Source organism: Centruroides vittatus, unplaced genomic scaffold, assembly GCF_030686945.1.
Source record: "Centruroides vittatus isolate TY-2023 unplaced genomic scaffold, ASM3068694v2 contig_337, whole genome shotgun sequence".
NCBI classification, from domain to species: domain Eukaryota; kingdom Metazoa; phylum Arthropoda; class Arachnida; order Scorpiones; family Buthidae; genus Centruroides; species Centruroides vittatus.
This window is the reverse complement of record NW_027122161.1, coordinates 106870-127120: the sequence shown is the minus strand read 5'-3', so window position 1 is coordinate 127120 and position 20251 is coordinate 106870. Positions and strand designations below refer to the sequence as shown.

The window sequence follows — 20251 nt, the reverse complement described above, 5'->3', positions numbered from 1 at the left end:
TTGCATTCATAATTTAAAATCATATACATTTTAAAATTATATCCCAAACAAAATATATATGTATATTATTCTAAATGATTAAAGAATAATTTATAATGGCAAATTAATTTCAAAACAATTATTTTGAAATTAATGTCCAGTGTATATCCCTCTATTAACTTCACTTGGGAGTAAGAGGTTGATGCAGCAATAACATTCTTGAATTTGCACATACATAGATCCCCTGAAGAGCTCCTATTCTCGGTTTTCCATAAATTTAATATACTTTCTCATATCATCCTGGCAGATGCTTTCCAACCTTTGCAATATGTCAATGTCACTATCGCTGCCCTTATTAGAAAACAGTTCTTATTAGTATCAACAGAAGCACTTGTAAACATTGAGTTAAGCACCATCAGTTTGGCAGTATGCACAGTTGGTTTTTCACATGTGATTAACATGGTTAGGGAATCTCTATTTCTAAAAATTAATCATAACACTGTGCAACAAGAGAGAGGTATCAGTAGTTTAACTGCCATTATCATACCACTGACCCCTTTCCACACACAATTATTGTATATTCAGGCAACATAACTTTCTCCTGCCCTTATCCCAGCTACCGAATTTGTGCAGACTCATCTGCAATGATTGGGATAAATGCTCCACCTTTGAAAAATTAGGAGTCTATGCTGTTCCTTTGGAGAATCCTGTAACAGAGGTAAACACAAGGTACATTGGGACAACAACATGAATGCTTGCTAGCCACCTGGCTGAGCACCAGGATGACGTAGTGAAAGTAAAGTGTACCACAGAGCTCACCAAAAAGATGCTTGAACAGAACTACAATCCATTATAGGCTCAAACAATGCTACTCAGATGCTGCAATGACCAGAAACTCATGTTTATATGGGAATCTCTCTTCACACTAACCTTGGAGCCACGTAACACTTCCACATTTGACCTGCCCATCATGTAGGTTGCCCTATATAAACAATTAAATAGTGATATATGTCTGCCATCACACCTTTAACATGGATCTATATCCACATATGTGCTGTAACACATCACAACATCTAGTGAAATTGAACTTTGCAGCACGTTCATAAGAATTTTTTAGTTTCTTAATTTTAAATAATATGTTACATTGAAATAATGCTGCACTCAGTGTATCTTTACTTCCTCTGAATCAGAAGAAAATGCTTTGTAATTCATCTGTGAGCAGCAAGAGAAAAATAACCATGTCTTCAGATAGATGGTGATAAACTAGACAAGAAAAATCTTCACTCTGTTAGATGAAAATGATAAACAAACACGGTGCTCATGGCTAGCAGAGAGTGGATAGAAAAATTCATGAAATGTAAACTTTAAAATTAAAAATTGATTGACAGTATTTATATTAATATATAAAAAATAAATATAGTAAAGATACAAAATTGTCTTATTTTTTATATTTTAATGTAAATACCCTTGCCAAATTTTTAATTTTAATCAATTATGCTGTGAATTATGGCATTGGCATTGTTGCCATAGAACACTTTTATCCATTTTTTATTTTTTTGTAGAGGCACATCCTCAAATAAAAGGTCATCTTCGTAAATGAAAATTGTGTTAGACTGTCCCTGGGAATTGTAATCAATGAAAAATGAAGACAATTTTGTATCTTTAATCTATTTATTTTCATATTTTAATAACCACTTATCCATGAAATGAAAGACATCACTTGCACTGAAAGATACTCATGCACTACTCAATATGCTAGTGTCATATATAGTGACTGTGTGACAAAAATCACAGCTATGGATGAAACATCGATGTGTTTTGATATGCATGAAAGCATCACAATAGTACTTTTAACAGCTATACATAGCATGGAGATTACATTAATGATATTAGCTTTCAGTTCAGCATGAGTGCTAACCATTCTTGATCCTGTTAACTTCAAACAATACTCAGTTAAAAGTTACATACAATTAAAATGATGGTTAGAAGAAACAATTTGCTTGGTTTTGGCAAGGATTGACAGCATGTCATGAAAATTCCACTGCTGCAAACTTTGTAGAGACCATATAATGTGCAATGGTGTCCATCTTACAATATCTAATCTTCAGAACCATTTAATGTAGCTTTATTGCCATCATTTTGAAAATAATACCGATAAGAGTCACTACAGTAATATAGTATGTTTTATATATATGCAGCACTATGTTAAATGATTTTAAAATATTCATTCTACTCCAAGGATAACTTTATGAATCAGTTACATCATTCTAATCAGAAAATATCCAATAAAATTGACATGGTTAAATCACAAAGAATAAAAATATAAGAATATAAAAAAATTTTGTAATGAATACAAAATAAGATATTTAAATTTAATAAGCTTCACAACAAATCCATTAAAGTTAAAACCACAGATATTAAAAATTCTGAGCAATTCTGTTACACCATTTGTTACATTAACTTCCATTAATATGTAACAGATACATAATTTAACATTAATTATTTGTAAAAAATAAAGAAAATTGCTACTTTAAATTGTATATTTTTGAAGAAGCATTTTCAATTAACCTTACATTGCAAATGAACTTGAAAACCAACAGAATTAAATTTTAAATTCATTGGCTTCAAATTATATCTTTTCATAACACTCAATTATATTCTAGAATGTAATAAAGCACAGTTTAATATTCTAATTTGGTCATTATAGTCTAAATATCAATATTTTCAAATAAAAATATTACCTTGTGTTAATCGATATGTGACACCTTGGATATTATATTCATTTGCTCTTTCTGAAGCTTTTTCATAAATCCATTGGATATGTTCTGGATCATCACCATCAATTTCTACATTATCTAAAATTAAACATTTTCAAATATTTACTTTTATATATGTAAAAAGTGTACATTTCTACTAAAAACTAAAGTTCTCTACCAAATAGTCCTGTATAAATTAATAAGCCAAACAATTGCCAGATTTTCAGGCTACTTTACCACTACTATTAATAATTAAATATTAAGTAATTTGGTACTAGAGGTAGGAGTTAGGTGTCATCTCTTATTAAATTTAATAATTATAATTAAATTCATATAATTAAATAAATTAAAATATTCTGAAAGAAAAAAATAAGCTCAAAGCAGGACTCGAATCTGCAACTTCTGCTACCATACAGATGCATTGCCAGGGACTTCCATCCAATCCTCCACTTCCAGGCACATTTCAATTTAGATATAACCATCCTTGGTTACTCACTGAGGATGGTTATATCTAAATTGATATATACAAATATAAACAGATGTTTACATTTGTATAAATTAAAATTCATGAAAAGAAATTTTAATATTTAAGCTATTAAAATATATCACACATTATTACAATCATAAGTTTTTTCTATAAAGAGTAATTAAATACAATAAATAAAAAATCCAAGGAATAGCAGTAAAGATATCAGCCTGCCACTCTAGAGACCCAAGATTAAATTCACATAGCAATCCTTGAAAACTTTTTTAAGGATGATATGTCTCAGATATGTCAAGTTTCATCCCTCATTACCATCCCCAGTAGGCCTATATGACAGAAAGCCTGTATCTTAAATGTACATTGACCTCTGTAGACAGTAATAGTAGTAACAACATTAATCACAACTTGTTTTAAGCCTGGTGCAAACTAGTAGAAATCATTGCTTTTGATTACAAATCTCATCTGATGTTATTAGTCATGGACTGTTTTCTTTCAATATCTCATAATATCACAGCTCAAGATATCATTCATGATGTAGCTCTAAAAAACCAGTAAACATTTCCTTTATTCCTCTACAAACTGAATTAGTTTGTAGAGGAATAAAGGAAATGTTCACTGGTTCTTTAGAGCTACAAAATGAGAGTATATTTACAAAATGATGAAAATTAGTAATCACAATGTGTTGCTTATAGCTATGTACTGTACAGTACAACAACCTTGTGTGTTTTTTACCGACAACAAATTAACAAGTAATATGCAAAATATTTTTAGTGATGTATTTATTTTAGTTTTAATAATTTAATGTTTGTCATTCGATCCTACTGATCTTTAGAACTAAGCAGACAAACACGAACAGTAACAAAAAAACTTTATTAAAAAGGTGAGAACTGTCACCGACATCCTCGGCCAACATCCAGGCAAAAACCCCGCGAACTTTTGCCTTCTTTTTCACGTTGCCAGCCAACTCGTTGGCAAGTGTTGCCAGGCAGTATTCGGGATCTCTGGCGCTGGCGGCCACAGCTACTCCCCCACCAGTGTCTGCGACACGAAACGAGCGGGAAAGGATGCATGTCGGCCAGAGCGTGTGGTAGTTTGTCGCGTTAGGGCTGGATTGTCTGTGGTACGTTTAGTTGGCACTGGTCTTGGCATTGGAGACATTGGGGGTAACTGGTCCGACTCACTCGCTGCGAGAATAAAAGCCGGTTTCAGTCGATCAATAGAAACTACAGTTTCTTTTCCCTTTATGTATAGAGTGAATGTCTTGCTACCACGTGACACGACTTCGTAGGGTCCATCGTATGGAGGCTGCAAAGGCTTCCGTACAGCATCATTGCGAAGAAATATGTGGGAACATGACTGCAGTTCTTTGTGGATAAATGGGTTGCGGTAGGAGTGGTGCACCACAGGCACTGGTTTTAAGTTTGCCATCATCGTCCTGAGTTTTTCGACGAAAGAACATGGATTGACGTCCTGAGAACCTGGGACGAAAAACTCTCCAGGCAGTCGGAGGCTGGTGCCATAGAGCATCTCAGCCGCGGTAGTATTGGTGTCTTCACGGAGCGCAGTTCGCAATCCTAACAAGACTGTAGGTAGCACTTCCGTCCATCTTTCAGTAGAGTGACACTTGATGGCAGTTTTAAGTGAACGATGAAAGTGTTCAACAATGCCATTTGCAATTGGATGGTATGCTGTTGTCCTAACTCTTTGGGTACCAAGAAGTTGAGTGAGAGATTTAAATAAGCCAGATTCGAATTGCCGTCCTTGATCAGATGTTATTTGGGCAGGCACTCCAAAGCGAGATATCCAGCCTGAGTACAGGGCTGAAGCTACTGTTTCAGCTGCTATATCTGGCAACGGGATTGCTTCAGGCCAACGAGAAAATCTATCAATGATTGTGAGGCAATATGTTGAGCCGTTGGAAGGTGGCAATGGACCAACAATGTCAATATGAATATTTAAAAATCTAGCGTCTGGAACAGGAAAGGTTTCCAAAGGGCTAGCGACATGTCTCTGGATCTTTGACCGTTGACAAGAAATGCAGGTGCGAGACCATGTCTGGCAGTCTTTACTGATGGATGGCCAAACAAATTTTGCTTTTACCAATCTTGTTGAGCTCCTTACACCTGGATGGGACAGGTTATGGACAGTGTTGAAAGCAGTGCGACGATAACTAGGCGGAATGTATGGACGAATGCGACCTGTCGATACATCACAGTAAATTTCGACATCACTATCAGGAAGTTTAAACTTCTTAAGTACAAGTGATGAGTCACTTGAAGTCAGGAGAGACTGGAGCTCAGGATCTTGCTGTTGGTCTTTTGCAATTCTGCTATAATCTATAGATGGGCTACTAATTGATTCAATACGGGAAAGAGCATCAGCTGGAACGTTATCGATTCCCTTTATGTGTCTGATGTCTGTTGAGAATTGTCCTATAAAATCAAGATGTCTCAACTGACGGGGTGTACACTTATCGTGTCGTTGCTGGAAGGCAAACGTTAATGGTTTATGGTCTGTGTAAATGGTGAACTGTCGTGCTTCCAGCATAAACCGGAAATGTTTCACAGCCAAATACACAGCCAGAAGTTCTCGGTCGTATGCAGAATACTGACGCTGAGAGTTACTCAGTTTGCGGGAAAAGAACGCCAGTGGCTGGAGACCTTGTGCTGTAACTTGATGAAGGGCAGCGCCCACAGCAGAATCGGATGCATCGACGTGAAGTGCAAGGGTAGCACTTGGTGAAGGATGATGCAGTAAGGTGGCATCTGCTAATTGTGACTTACATGACTCAAATGCCTGAATCGAATTGTCAGTCCATTTAATCTCACGCTGGTCGTTTTTCTTTGCTCCTTTAAGTAGGTCGTGTAAAGGAGCTTGGTGATGGGCCGCATGGGGTAGGAACCTACGATAGAAGTTCAAGATGCCTAAGAACCTTCTCAGTTGTTTGAGGGTCTGTGGTCGCTTCTGTTGAGTTATGGCAGATACACGTTCTGGAAGTGGCATAACGCCGTGGGAAGACACCATGTATCCTAAGAATGATACATGTGGAGCAGCAAGAGTACACTTGGATGCATTGATTTGCAGACCGTACTTGTCAAGGCGTTGAAACACTTGCCGCATGTGCATCTTGTGTTCCTCCCACGAAGTGCTAGCAATGAGGATGTCATCTAGGTATGAAAAACAAAAGTTTAAGCCTTTCAAAACTTCGTGCATGAATCGTTGGAATGATTGGGCTGCGTTGCAGAGACCAAAAGGGAGGAAAACGAATTCAAATAGCCCAAATGGCGTTGTAATGGCTGTCTTTGGCACATCATCTGGGTTAACTGGTATATGATGGAAGGCTCTAACCAAATCGATCTTGGAAAATATTCGGGCTCCGTGTAGACTTTGACCAAAATCATGGATGTGTGGCACTGGATAGTGATCGGGAACAGTTATCCTATTCAGGGCACGATAGTCTCCAGTAGGTCTCCAATCGTTACGACCCTTCGGCACCATATGGAGGGGAGAAGCCCAGTTGGACTTTGATGGTCTGCATATACCTAACTCCATCATGTGCTGGAATTCTTGCTTTGCTACTTGCAGCTGAGCCGGATGCAATCTACGGGGTTTAGCAAATACGGGTGGACCGTGTGTCTCGATATAATGCACTGTGTTGTGCCTGACTTTATCTGAAAACGGTCGAGGACGAGTGAGATGTGGAAAGTCCTTGAGGATATCCTGCATTGGGGAATTGCTGATTATAGTTTTGACTGAAGTAGGTGGTCCTGTATAATATCTTCCTCGTGTAGTAAGGGAAGTCAGGGGGTCGACCAGTAATCTGTTTCTGATGTCGAGAATGAGTCCAAAGTTGGCCAAAAAGTCTGCACCGATTATAGGCTTCTGCACATCAGCTATGGTAAATTCCCATCTGAAAGAACATCTTAAGTTGAGGTCAAGTTCTAGCACCTTTGTTCCATACGTCGAGATTTTAGAGTCGTTGGCAGCATACAATTCAACCTTTGTAGGCTGATTCTTAGTGCGATTGGGAATGATCAATAAATCTGCTCCAGAATCAATTAAGAAATTTTGGCCAGTTTTGTTCTCATACACAAACAGACGGCTATATTTAGGAGCCAGGCTGGATCCACAGGCCGTTACTGCAGCTGGCTGCGCTCGTTTCCCTGATCCGCAGTTCGGTCGAAGGAACACGGCGAACGACATTTCCTAGCAGCTGATCCAAACTTATCATGGTAGTAACAATATCCCTGACGATTGAGGCTTCTTCCTCGAGGGCGTGAACTAATGCGATACCTCGAATTCGGGTCATGTCGGTTTCTCTCTCTACTACGATAACGGGGACGAGCAGTACGCGATACATTAAGTTCTGCAACCTTCGTTGTGAGTTCTAAAATCTGCATTTCGAGATTTTTGATTACGGGATTGTCGGCTTCTAAGTTGATGCTGGCCAGTTGGGTTGGTTCTGTAAGTTCAGCAACCTTGTCAGCAAGGATGGCTAGCTTGTCTAGTTCATCACCGCTAACAGCCAGAACTGTCTGAATATTTTTGGGGAGACGTTGGAGCCACAAGTTTCTAAGAAATTCTTCGGTAATCTTGCCCGCTGAAAGCTCCCTCATTTTACGGAGTAAAACGCTGGGTTTCTGATCCCCTAACGCCAGATCTTCAAGCAGAATTTTAGCCTCTTTAGCAGCGGAGTTCTGAAAAATTTCGAGGAGTCGATCTTTGAGTTTAGTAAACGGAGCCTCGGCTGGATGGTCAAATACTAAGTCACTGACGTTAGATAGAATCTCCGCGTCCAGGGAATTGATTAAATAGTTGTACTTAGTGTTCTCACTTATAATCCGATTAATGGCAAAAGCTGCGTCTAGCTGCACAAAAAATAATTTGATGTTGGTTTTAGTGAAGATAGGCATTTTTGCCTGTACACGTCCGATTTCCAACTCGTTCTGTTCCGCCATTTCGGGCGCCTAACTATGCGGGTACAAGGAAAGCGGGATAGTCTTTGATTAGGCTTAGCCCGAGTCACGCACTCTTAGTCGTCTTATTGAATTTACGATTCAGAAACTGATCATACCTGCATGTCCTGTTAAAAATGTTCCTTCATAGACACAGAGTTGTTCACTATCCAATTCAGTCGAAAGTCCAGGTAGTTCGTTAATCGTATCACGTTCGGGTCACCACTTTGTCATTCGATCCTACTGATCTTTAGAACTAAGCAGACAAACACGAACAGTAACAAAAAAACTTTATTAAAAAGGTGAGAACTGTCACCGACATCCTCGGCCAACATCCAGGCAAAAACCCCGCGAACTTTTGCCTTCTTTTTCACGTTGCCAGCCAACTCGTTGGCAAGTGTTGCCAGGCAGTATTCGGGATCTCTGGCGCTGGCGGCCACAAATGAAATAATGTGACATTCTTATATGTATAATAATCAGTCAAAAACCTTTGGACTAGAAATTGTAACTTATAGTTGAAATAAGTGACAAATACTTACACATTGGATCCAACAGTCACTGAAAAGACTGCCTACTTTCCATCAAATGGCATGATGTCATTGATGACCATGCTGATGATGTTCAAACTAGGAACATCCCAATATTGTCAACACCAATACCATATCAATACTTTCCTTCAATACCAAGTACTTTATGTACTCGATACTTTTGGTCCAATACCAATATTGGTATCAATAGTTTTCCTCTGGTATCAGATTTGCTACTGTTACATTTTTCACAGACAGGTAATGTCTGTGTTGGAACCAAATACTGCAGACAAATCACAACTCAAAATGGAATTTTATGCTATTTTTGTTTAAGTTAAACTTATATAAAAAATATTAACAACCAAAAATCAATAAATGTATAATATCAAATTTTATTCCCAGAATCTATACATGCTTAGAGTTCTGATTGCTATTTATAAACAAACATTTAGTTAAAAATTATGCATTGTTCTTTCATTTGTTAATCGACTTGGACCATAAGTGATGTTTAAAATGAGCTACAATTTGTATACACATGTTCGCACTAATATTTGTAAAATATGAATACAATGAAGAACTTTCAATGTAAAGACACTGTTTTACATCTTAATCAATGATTTCTTATCCACCACTGTCCCATGTATAATAGTGCCCACAGAGCCCATTAGAGCCAAGACTAGATCTAAAGCTACTTTTATGTACAGTACATCAGACATCTTATGAGTGTAAACTGAAGTACTGTCTGATGCACTGACTTCTGAACTACCCATTAGCAACAAAATATAAATCGCTGCTCTAGGCCCATTCTGCCTTCATTGTAATGAGTACAGTACATCTATCCCTCTTTTCAGCTGGTCCATTTTTATGCAATTTTGAAATAACGTGGTCAACAAAAGAAAACTAATCATCGTTTTTATGCCATCAATTTTTCTACACAGTTTATTTGAAAATTTCTAAATTTAACTTTTCAACAAAAAAAGTAACTTTTTTATTGAAATCATGAGTTACTTTATCTTTTTAAGCACAGCACAGTACAGTACTATATGCACTTCATAGAACGTCATATGTTCATTTTATGTTTCCTATGCTACTTGTGTTTACTATATTTACATACAAATAATGCTGATGATAAATGATGATTGAAAAAATTTCAAAGAAAACACTAGCTATTTTTATTCTTTCTGTTGATGTTGTGGATCGTACCAAGCATTTTTCTACAGTACTTTTTACATGGCATTCTTTGGAACGTATCCACCATAAAAAAAGCAGGGATAGATGTACCTTCTTGGCAGTAAAAACAACTGGAAAGGTGACAAGACAGAATAAACAGTGACAGCTGGCAAGATTTCCAGTTTTGATACTTTAAGACCGATTTCAATATTGGTATCAATACTTTAAAACTACTCATGATATCAGGACATCCCAGTCAAACCAATGAAAAATTTAGTTTGACACTGCATCTAATCAGACTGCTGTAATATCAAGTAATTTGCACTTGGTCTTTTTTTTGATATTTGGCATTTCATGAAAATATAAAATTATCTTGATCATTCTTAAACAATTTTTTATATATACAGTACTTAGAGTAGTGGAATCACTAAACTATTAAATACTCACACTGAACAACACTGGGGTGAATTAAAGTATGTCTCTAAAGCCTGTTACTGGTGTGCAACTCAAATAAAACAAAAAGAACGAAAAAAGCTTCTTTTTTTGTGAGGAGCTGTTTTTCATTTAATGACAATACAAAATATTACATTTTCGTATCAAAAATGGTGTGAAATTGGATGAAAGGATGGACTCAAAAATGTAATATGTTTGTATTGTCATCAAACTTCAAAACAGAAGACATCCAAGAGTTATTATGTAATCATGTGAAAATGAAACTAAGAAACTCGGAACCACACTAGAGGCCCAGACCAGTTATAAATAAGCCAAAGATTTGATAGTATGGTGAGAAAATTATATCTTTGTTTTTAATGTAACAACGTCAGATCCTACAATGAAAGGCTGACGTCAGATATCGTTTTAACTTTGTAAATTTTTTTCTGCTATTAATTGTCTTTTTAATGAAGTTTTCTTCAAGCTATTATGACTGTTACTTCTGTGATTGGTGTGAAATTGGATGAATGGATGGACTCAAAAATGTAATATTTTTGTATTGTCATTAAACTTCATAATTAGATTATGCTGTATCACAAGTTAAAAGTTAGTTCTCTTTATATTTTCACAAAGATAATCACAAAACTTATTTGTAATCAAATATATTATACACAATAGAAACTTTCATATTCACTGTCAACTTCAAGACTCTCACTTAATATTATACTTGGTATATTTAAATTCAAAAAAATTTAAAATTACACTTACTAAACATGAATATTAATACACATAATAAATATAAATTATAAGTCATAGTTTTATTTTCATAAAACAAAATTAAAACTAATTCAATTTTATTACAAGTTACCAGAGTAGCAGAATAAGAAGAAAAAATATTTTATAAATTAAAAAAAATTCAAATAATGAAAGAATTTTGATTAAATTCCTTAAAATTTGAAATAATATATTAATAAAAAAATAATCAATTTAATAATCATTAAAAAATAAGATACTTTATACATTTTCTTAGAAAAATTGTCATGTTACAATGCTGACAAACTAATTTTGCTTTCTGCAGATGAATCTTTATCCTTTTAAGTTAGACGTTATAATGTCAGATGTTAAGACTACATAGTTAAAATAGTAATTAAATATTCATCAAACACACTCGGAACCAAAGAAAGTCGATTATACACTGGGTCATAAAAGTATTTAAACACCTATAACATGAATGATAGATGTAAAATCTTCAGATTTTTTTACACCAGAAAAAAATATTTACATGTACAAAAACATTCATCAAAAAGAGAAATATACTTTTATTTAAAACTGTAAAAGTTTTCACATTACAAAAGTATCAGACAGAAGAAATAAATAATGATAAAACAAAATATTTTACACTTAGTAAACACTAATGTTGTGTGTTTTCCAAAAACACTTGGCAAGTTTTCCATCAAATATCTTTATTCATTTTAGTTGAATCAACTAAAATGATTAAAGATATTAACGAGTTGGCCTCATTTTACTCTGGAAATAACTAGGCATTGATTCATCCAAATTTTTATAAGTTTTGTCTATTAAATTCAAAACTCTGATGATGTTTTTAAGATCAGTTTTGTTTGGTATTGACTCTATTCTGATTGTTCGTTCAATGTGATCTTATAAATCTGACTTAGGTTGAGGTAAGGTGAATGTGGAGGCCAAGGAAGCACTTTTATACAGCACACATCAAGAAACTGATTTCTGAAGTGTAGTTGGATCATTGCATCAATCTTACCCTAACTTTAATTTTTTTACTGATTTCTGAACATTGTTTTTTAAAATCTATTTATACACACAATGATTCATTATTCTATCAACAAATTGCATAGTTCCAGCACCATCTGCAGATATACAACTGCAAATAGCACTAAATCGTCTCCAAGTTTCCCTGTAAGGATCAAATTTTTCATTTTTAAAGATTCTCCAGCTTTTCTTCATATTTTAGGCAATCATTTGAACCAAACATATCAAATTTGGATTATCTGACCTCAAAAACGTTACCGGTTTTGTATAAAACTCATTTGCAAACTTTAGCCTTTACTGCTGATTTTTTCATAGCCACAAAATCTTTATAGCTACTTGGTTTTAAAGTTTTTCTGACAGTTTCTGCAGATGTATACACATTCTACAGAAGCCTCAACAGCAAGCTTAGGAGCAATTATTCGTGGATTTTTCTTTACTTTCCTGACAATCAGAAAAGTAAAGAAAAATCTACAAATAATTGGTTAATAAGGCTCAATCTGGACTGAAATATATGTCTCGAGACAGAAACGTGTCATTGACATTTCAGTCCAGGTTGAGCTTTATTAAGTACACTATTTGTCAAAAGGAATTTCATAATGGTATCTTGAATTGTAGATTTTGGAAAGTAAAACTCTTCTGCTTGTTTTGTACAGATTACTCTTTTTGCTATATTTAATAATGAGTCCTTAATAACAATGTTTTCATTGTTCACAATGACAAAATAAAACAACTCAAGTACGAAACAAATACTTTAACTCATCTGCTGTGGCAAGTTGTTGTAAATATGTTTTTAAGCAAATGATCTGACACTTTCTATCCTTTATTTCCTCTGTCCAGATACATTTTTGATGTGAATATTTTCACAGTTTGAAATAAAGCTGTATTTGTTTTTGATCAATATTTTTCTGCACATGTAAATATTTCTTCTGGTGTAAAAAAAGTCTGAAGATTTCACATCTATCATTACTTTTTTCTATTTCATGCAAAAAATGAGTTATAACTAAAAAAAAACTCTTCTATTTTATAGGTGTCTGGATACTTTTGTGACCTAATGTATTTTGAAATATTCGAAAAACTATTAAATATTTTAATTAATTTAGCTTTCATTAAAATAGTTTAAATGATAAGTAAAATACACACCTCCAAATGGATATTCTTTGGACCATAATAAAACACGAACATATTCTATACAATGTTCAGGCAATCTTGGAGTATGGGCAATTGTACAGAGTGGAAAATTTACCTACATTAAATTTAAACATAATAATTTAAATAAAATTTAGAGTGAAATCATTTTATAAATTAATACATTAAATTTTAAAATTAAATAATTATTTTTTTATAATCCTTATTATTTTACGTAGATTTATTTACTTATTGGTAAACTTATTGGTACTGGTATCTGATACCAGCTCATTGCTGTAACATGTGTATTTTTTCCCTTTGTCAATACAAAGGTTATATCCTCCTTACATCACAAATAACTATGTAAATGCTATTCATCTGGTCACTAATGGAAGCATTAATTAATAGATGTTCACTATTGAAAACCGAGCTGCAGTACTATATTGCAATTAATCCAGGAACTTATATATATACATATCATATATATTTAATTAATACAGTAGAGCGTCGATAAGTGGAATGTCGGTAAGTGGAATGGCCGGAAAGTGGAACGATTTTCAGTCGGACTGTGTCGTGCTGAATCGAATGTTTTTGATACTAAATTTACTTCTAAAGTATAATTTTCATGTTTTTTATATTCTTTAATATATTTATTTTATTTGTACAAAATGCAGAAATAATTTTTAACGATACGGATAGCCTCGATGATTATTATAAAAATTTTCGTTAGGCTTAAAATCGACAAAAATTCAACACGAAGCGACACGCAACGGAGAAAAATTCAACAGGAAGTGATACGCAACAGAGAAAAATTTGAACATCGGATAGGTTAATGTATTTTTTCGTACAAAGTCGGAAACTGGAACAAATCATTAACTGGAAGGACCCCAGTCCCCAATTGGTTCCACTTATCGACGCTCTACTGTAAAATCTTTCAAATTAAACTTTATACTCAACTATAGCTTACAATATCATTTACATAATAATTTATTTTTTCTCTACCTCAAATAACAACTGCTTGCTTACTATGATGAAGCTTCCTTATATCCAATCTTTTATTGTTACATTCTTTTTATTTGTCCAATTTTGATTTGCTTTTTGTTATCATAGACTTTTAATACATAATTATAATTAGTGGATAAAAATTACAATAATAATTTTAAAAAATGATTTACCTGAGGAGGAAAGAGGTCTAAATTACATTCCAAGCAAGCTGTCATACCAGGAATAATAACTCTACCATTTCCTTTAAAGCCTTCAGTACCACCATCAACCATAGGGATAATGGAATCAGGATCCAATTCTCCATTATTGTTATATTTCAATAAACTCACCTATAATTCAATAACAAACAAATAATATGTATGCTGTATTATGAAATATTGCATAAAAATTCATTCAAAAATTAAATAGAGCAAATTCAATTATATTTATACCACATTTTCACAGAATGACCAACATGCCAATCTATATGGGGAGACCATGAAATCAGATATTTCTGTACGGTAAAAGCCGGCATGCCAGTTTAAGTGAGGTTATACATCTCTCTCCAGATGGTACATTAAAACAAATGAACAAGTTAGGTCACGTAAAAACAAGCAGGTTTTTATTCTAAAACTGTAACACTCAGCATTACATCAAAAACTGCAATTACGTGTTTAATTTCTTCACCTTGTCTTCTTTCTAACAACATAAATTACTCGTGGAATTCCAAAAGTGCTTTTTCTTTTAAATGTGTATTTCATTCTTATTCAATTCAAAAACACAAAAGTAAACATATTAAATTTAAGAAACTCACTGTAAATTATTTCAGCTTACAGGATTAACATTAGCTTTGTATGAAATTTGAGAGAAAGGTGTTATTTTTAAGGTTGGGGTAGATGATCAGTTACTAAGTACCGTGTTTCCCCAAAAATAAGACCTAGCAGAGGTTTTGCTGAATTGCTAAATATAAGGCCTCCCCCAAAAGTAAGACATAGCAAAGATTTTTATGAAGCATTGCTATGATGATGTTCCAGAAGATGATGACATGACTGTCATTGAATAAATCTTGCTTTGTATTCATAAATATCAAAATCGGTAAATGCACCATAGACTGTTGTACATGGAAATCATAATAGTAACAAGAAATTCTTGATAGGATTCACAGTTTGTCTGATTGTGCTGGTTTGTGATGATAACTACTATACAGTGTATAATAAATGTTCATTTTTTTTGTTCAACAATAAATGTGAATTCTTCTTCATGGAAAAATAAGACATTCCCTGAAAATAAGACTTAGCGCATCTTTGAGAGTAAAAATTAATATAAGACACTGTCTTATTTTCAGGGAAACAGGGTACTACTACCACTACTAATGTCAATAAGTCATTAATTGTTTTATTGTCTGTAAAGGAAACCCTCTTCCTGATTTTAAGTCAGTCAAATTACAATGTCATTATTTTATTTTACTTGGAAGAATGTTCTCTTTAACATTTAATTAACAATTAGTTTAGTTAGATCTGATTAATTTTATATTTTAGTCACAGTTTAACCGGCATGCCAGTATGTAGGGTTTCTCAAATAGTATCCCAGTTGTTTTTTTAACCCAGGAAATATCCCAGGAAATTTTTTTCATCCCAGGAAATCCCACAAATTTCTTAAAAGTTTACTTTTTTCTTATTTTATGTTAAGGTTGAGAAAATTTTGCAAATAGAAAACATAGTTAACTCAAGCTGTCAGAATACATTTGTATTTATTAATTTTAAACCTACTTATTAGTTTTTTTTTAATTTTTCCTCGTTATGGCATGTCACAAATGGTCAATAATCAGTATGTAGACTATTTTTGGCAGGACTCTGAAAATTCTTTATTTGTCAGAACCTGTAATATCTGGAATAATTGTGCTTATGCTGTCTTAATTTTTAACCATACCCAGTAGCTTCAATAACTGCATAATGCCAGGTTGTGCAAATTAAGCAAGGATACAAATGAGTACAAAGTCTGCAAGTATGAAGTTTTTCTTCATAAACCTGATTATTAAAGCCAAATGAATTGCCGAATTATTGGGCTATAAGCTTGATGTCGCTATTAAAGTAGCCGAGGTAGACAAATCAAAAATACTAGAGAGCAAAAAAAGTACTGCAATCTCGATAACGAACTAGAAATCTTCCAGACTGCAGGTGAAAAAACACATAACATGTCTTCTCTTAAATGCATTAAATATGACTCCACTCACATCAATTGAATCGAAAAGAACATTCACAGTCATGGGCCTTTTCATTACTAAAATAAGAATCAGATTGAGTGATCGGAGTATTGACCATCTTTGCTTTTTAAAATCTTATTATCAAAATTTACAATATTATTATGTTTTATTTAAAAAGGAAAATTACCTTCTAAGTTAGAAGTTTGATCTAAGTTCATTTTTTTAAATTTTCAACTCAATTCGAAGCATTTTTGTTGTTGCTGTTGTATGTAGTTTCCAGCAAACTTTAATAAATTTTTTCTATTTGTGAAAATGTCTATGTAATTTAAAGGTAATTTTTAATATATATCTTACATGGCATTATTAATATGATTTTGGAGGTTGCAGAACATATTAAGTTACTTTAAAAAATGAAAAATAATTAATTCTATCCCGGGAAACAGTTCATTTTTATCCCGGAATCCCAGGATAAGCAAAAGACTGGGAAATGAGAAACCCTACCAGTATGCCAGAAACCCCAAGTAGTCTTGGGTGGGATTTCCAGCAAGCTGGTCTTCCCATTTTTGTGTGGCATGCAAGTCTGCAAAAATAAGGTATTAAAAAATTATTTTCAATGAATGTATAAACATATATATACACACACATATATATATACATATACACTGGCAGGTAAGCCTGGGCAAAAAATAAGTACAAACATTAAGATCATTAGATTATTTCATACTTCTAACCCTTCTATTATATCATATTTGTAGTTATATAAAGTAAATACTGTAAGGTTATCTTACGTAAGTGTTTATCACACCAAGTGACCAATCTAACACATTTTAAAAATTCTTTAAATTGTGTACAGTAGAGAGAGAAAATTTTTAAAATGTTAGATTGGTCACTCAGAATGATAAACCCTTATATAAGATAACCTTTGTAGTTATATAAATCAAATACTATAATATAATAAATATTAAAACAAAAACCATATAAAGAGTTTGGTTATTTCAGCCTACCATTGTCACATTTATCAAAATACATGGATGGTATGAAATGGCACAATTTCATTGGTCAAGTAAACACCAATTAAAAATACAATATCTTAAAAAATTTAACAAACCGTTTCATTCACAACTGATTATCAAACAGTGATCTGCCAATAAATCAAATTTCATAAAAACGAACCAAATAATTAAACTCGGCACCCTCGAAAACCACTTAAATTATATTTTGTGCAGGCTGGTAACCTTATATATGTAATTTTTCTATTCAAATGTCACCATACCACTGGTCCAATAGAAAGAAGGGACTGTTGCAGAAGGAAGTTGAAGTAATTCGACTAAAGTAGTTGTTGACCTCCTCCTGAAAGAAAAGATGGCCAATGACTACTGCTTAATACTGGTCTACTATTAATATTTGAAAAGTGGTCTGTGTTGGATAGGCATGTGATCAATGTTACTAACCTTAGCATCTGAAAGACTTGATATAAGACTTGTTTAAATAAAAACATCTTGTAAAAATGCAAGAATAATTGCTTTTGTGTGATCCCACTGGTGAAAAAGGATTGAAAAAATAAAGCTCAGAAAAAGCATGTAAGTAAAAAAAACTTTTGAAAGTTGTGGCATAAGAATAGTGGAAGCAGATTTGACAGTGAGACTCAACATGTGGATAAAGTGCACATTTCACAGACAACTACACTAAATTTTGAACGAAACAACCTATTTATTATCACAACAACATGCCGCGATAATAAATAGGAAAAATAGACATCTGCAAAGAAAAAGACTTCCAGCTCTACTTTGTGCCTTAAAATTGTTGCACATATTGTACATTAATTTGGCTGAATGTTAGAGCATCTTAAGCAGTATCAGCGAAAGAAGTTTGGAGCAATGGGTTTATGAGGGGAGATGGGTTTTACTAAGGGGAGATGAAATTAGGGAAGGGGACAGGATGTCCAGTTTCCTGGTAGTTAAGCATATCCTCAAATGTCATGTTCATAGAAAAATTATTAGAATTGCTTTGGTTTATTTGGTAAGGGCAACACAACATGAACAATCTGCCAAGGAAGATGAATCTCAGAAAGACTTTTATGTAAAGCTGGCCCTGATCTAAGAGTTACCAACACAAAGAAAATCCAGAAAACACCATGTGGCCAGTCCTTTGGCATGCACAAACCCACAACTAACTACTGGTGTTTAGTGCTTTTATCCATTCGGTTCGGTTACTGGAGGGTACTTATTGGGCTGAAATTTTAAAAAATATTAGACCTATAAATTCCCACTGTTGTCCATCTGTTACTGTCCTTCCTTAATCTTGAGAATGGAGTTAGATAGACAAAAGTCGAGACCAGACATGGAAATCATAAGAAAAAGAGGACCAGATTAACTGTGTATGAATTTCCAATTTGTACTAGAAGTCATATTATTTCAATTAAAAAATTTCCTCTGAATGGAGTTAGATACATAACCAGCACGATTCTATTGCTAACAGGAAAAGTATGATGTGCAGGGGGAAAACACTACTACACACAATGCAGACAAAGTGCTGTGTGCTACTTGTCACAGTAATGGTGTAATGGTGCATCTATTTCACACTAGATCATTGTTACAGTAATTCAGTGAATAAAATATATATCCTTTTTGTAAGAATTATATTTAGTTAATCATTTTGTTAAACTTTTTCCAATAAATGGCACTACACATAAAGCGAGCAATCAGATGTACACAGAAATTAATCAACATATCGAAATCCAATTGATAATTTGGGGTGAGATGCACTGTACAACATGATCGATTCAACTCCCTCAACGCAAAGCCCTGCTCCTTATAACAAAGGCTTACCGTGCTCCAACTGATGGTTTGCAGGTGATAGCAAAAAAACCTCCAATTGAGAAAACCATTGACTTTTTTCACAAACATTGGAGGCTTAAATGGGGACACGACATCAATATCAACCCCTCCCAAAGCATCTGTACCAAAGATGTAGAAGTGAACACTCCTTTTTATCTTGTCCGATACCCAGGTCAGTGTAATCCAATCAATTTCGATGACAACATAAATACCGTAATTGAAGTCTTTACTGATGGCTCCAGAATAGACAGTCATGTTGGGTGCAGCTTTGTAGCATACTGTGATGGCAATGAAATCTACCACAGGTGACTTTGCCTGGCTGACCACTGTTCCGCTTTCCAAGCCGACCTCTTTGCCATCAATTCTGCCCTCCACTGGTATAATGATAATCATAAAAGTCAAAATATTAATATTGTTACTGATAGCCAGGTAGCCATTGCCATCATTAAAAACAAGCACCTCACGAACTGGTTACCGACATCTACCAAACTGCAATGGCATCCTCCAACAGCTACTCCTTAACCTGGACCCATGCTCACCAGGGTAATCCTAGAAACAACAGGGCTGACATTCTTGCAAAATCTGCCGCTAAAGACACTACTGTTTCTATCACCTACGATAAAATAAGCAAATCCACCCTTAAGAAATTACTCTGGAACAGCCTTCTTCACGACTGGCAAAGCACGTGGAATGCCCGGCAGTCTATCACAAATAAATTCTTCCCCATCATCACTGATTTATTCAACTACAAGTGGATTAAAATTAATCATCATAGCACGCAGTTCTACACCAACCATGGAAACTTCTTTAATTACCTGAATAGATTCGCCCATCAATCAACCAACACCTGTCCTCTCTGTGACATACAGGATGGTGTCAACCATTATATTTGCCCTATGCTTGAAGCTGAGAGGTTACATCTAAAGACCATCATTAATTCTAGAGGCATTCAATGGCCATGCAATCTCAACGATCTGGTCAATGATCAGACCACCTACACCCACTTTGTCCAGC

General features: G+C 34.2%; 1 protein-coding gene across 1 annotated transcript in view; it reads right to left on the bottom strand.

Annotated features, from left to right (window-relative positions):
* The window catches only part of Uba3 (Ubiquitin-like activating enzyme 3), a 48828-nt gene that overhangs the window by 13668 nt on the left and 14909 nt on the right, over positions 1–20251 (bottom strand). Inside the window, exons 8-10 of the mRNA XM_067268789.1 lie at positions 14389–14547; positions 13229–13331; positions 2721–2834 (exon numbers count right to left, since the gene is read on the bottom strand). Coding sequence (XP_067124890.1) covers positions 2721–2834; positions 13229–13331; positions 14389–14547 — 376 coding nt within the window. The remainder of the gene's footprint in view (positions 1–2720; positions 2835–13228; positions 13332–14388; positions 14548–20251) is intronic.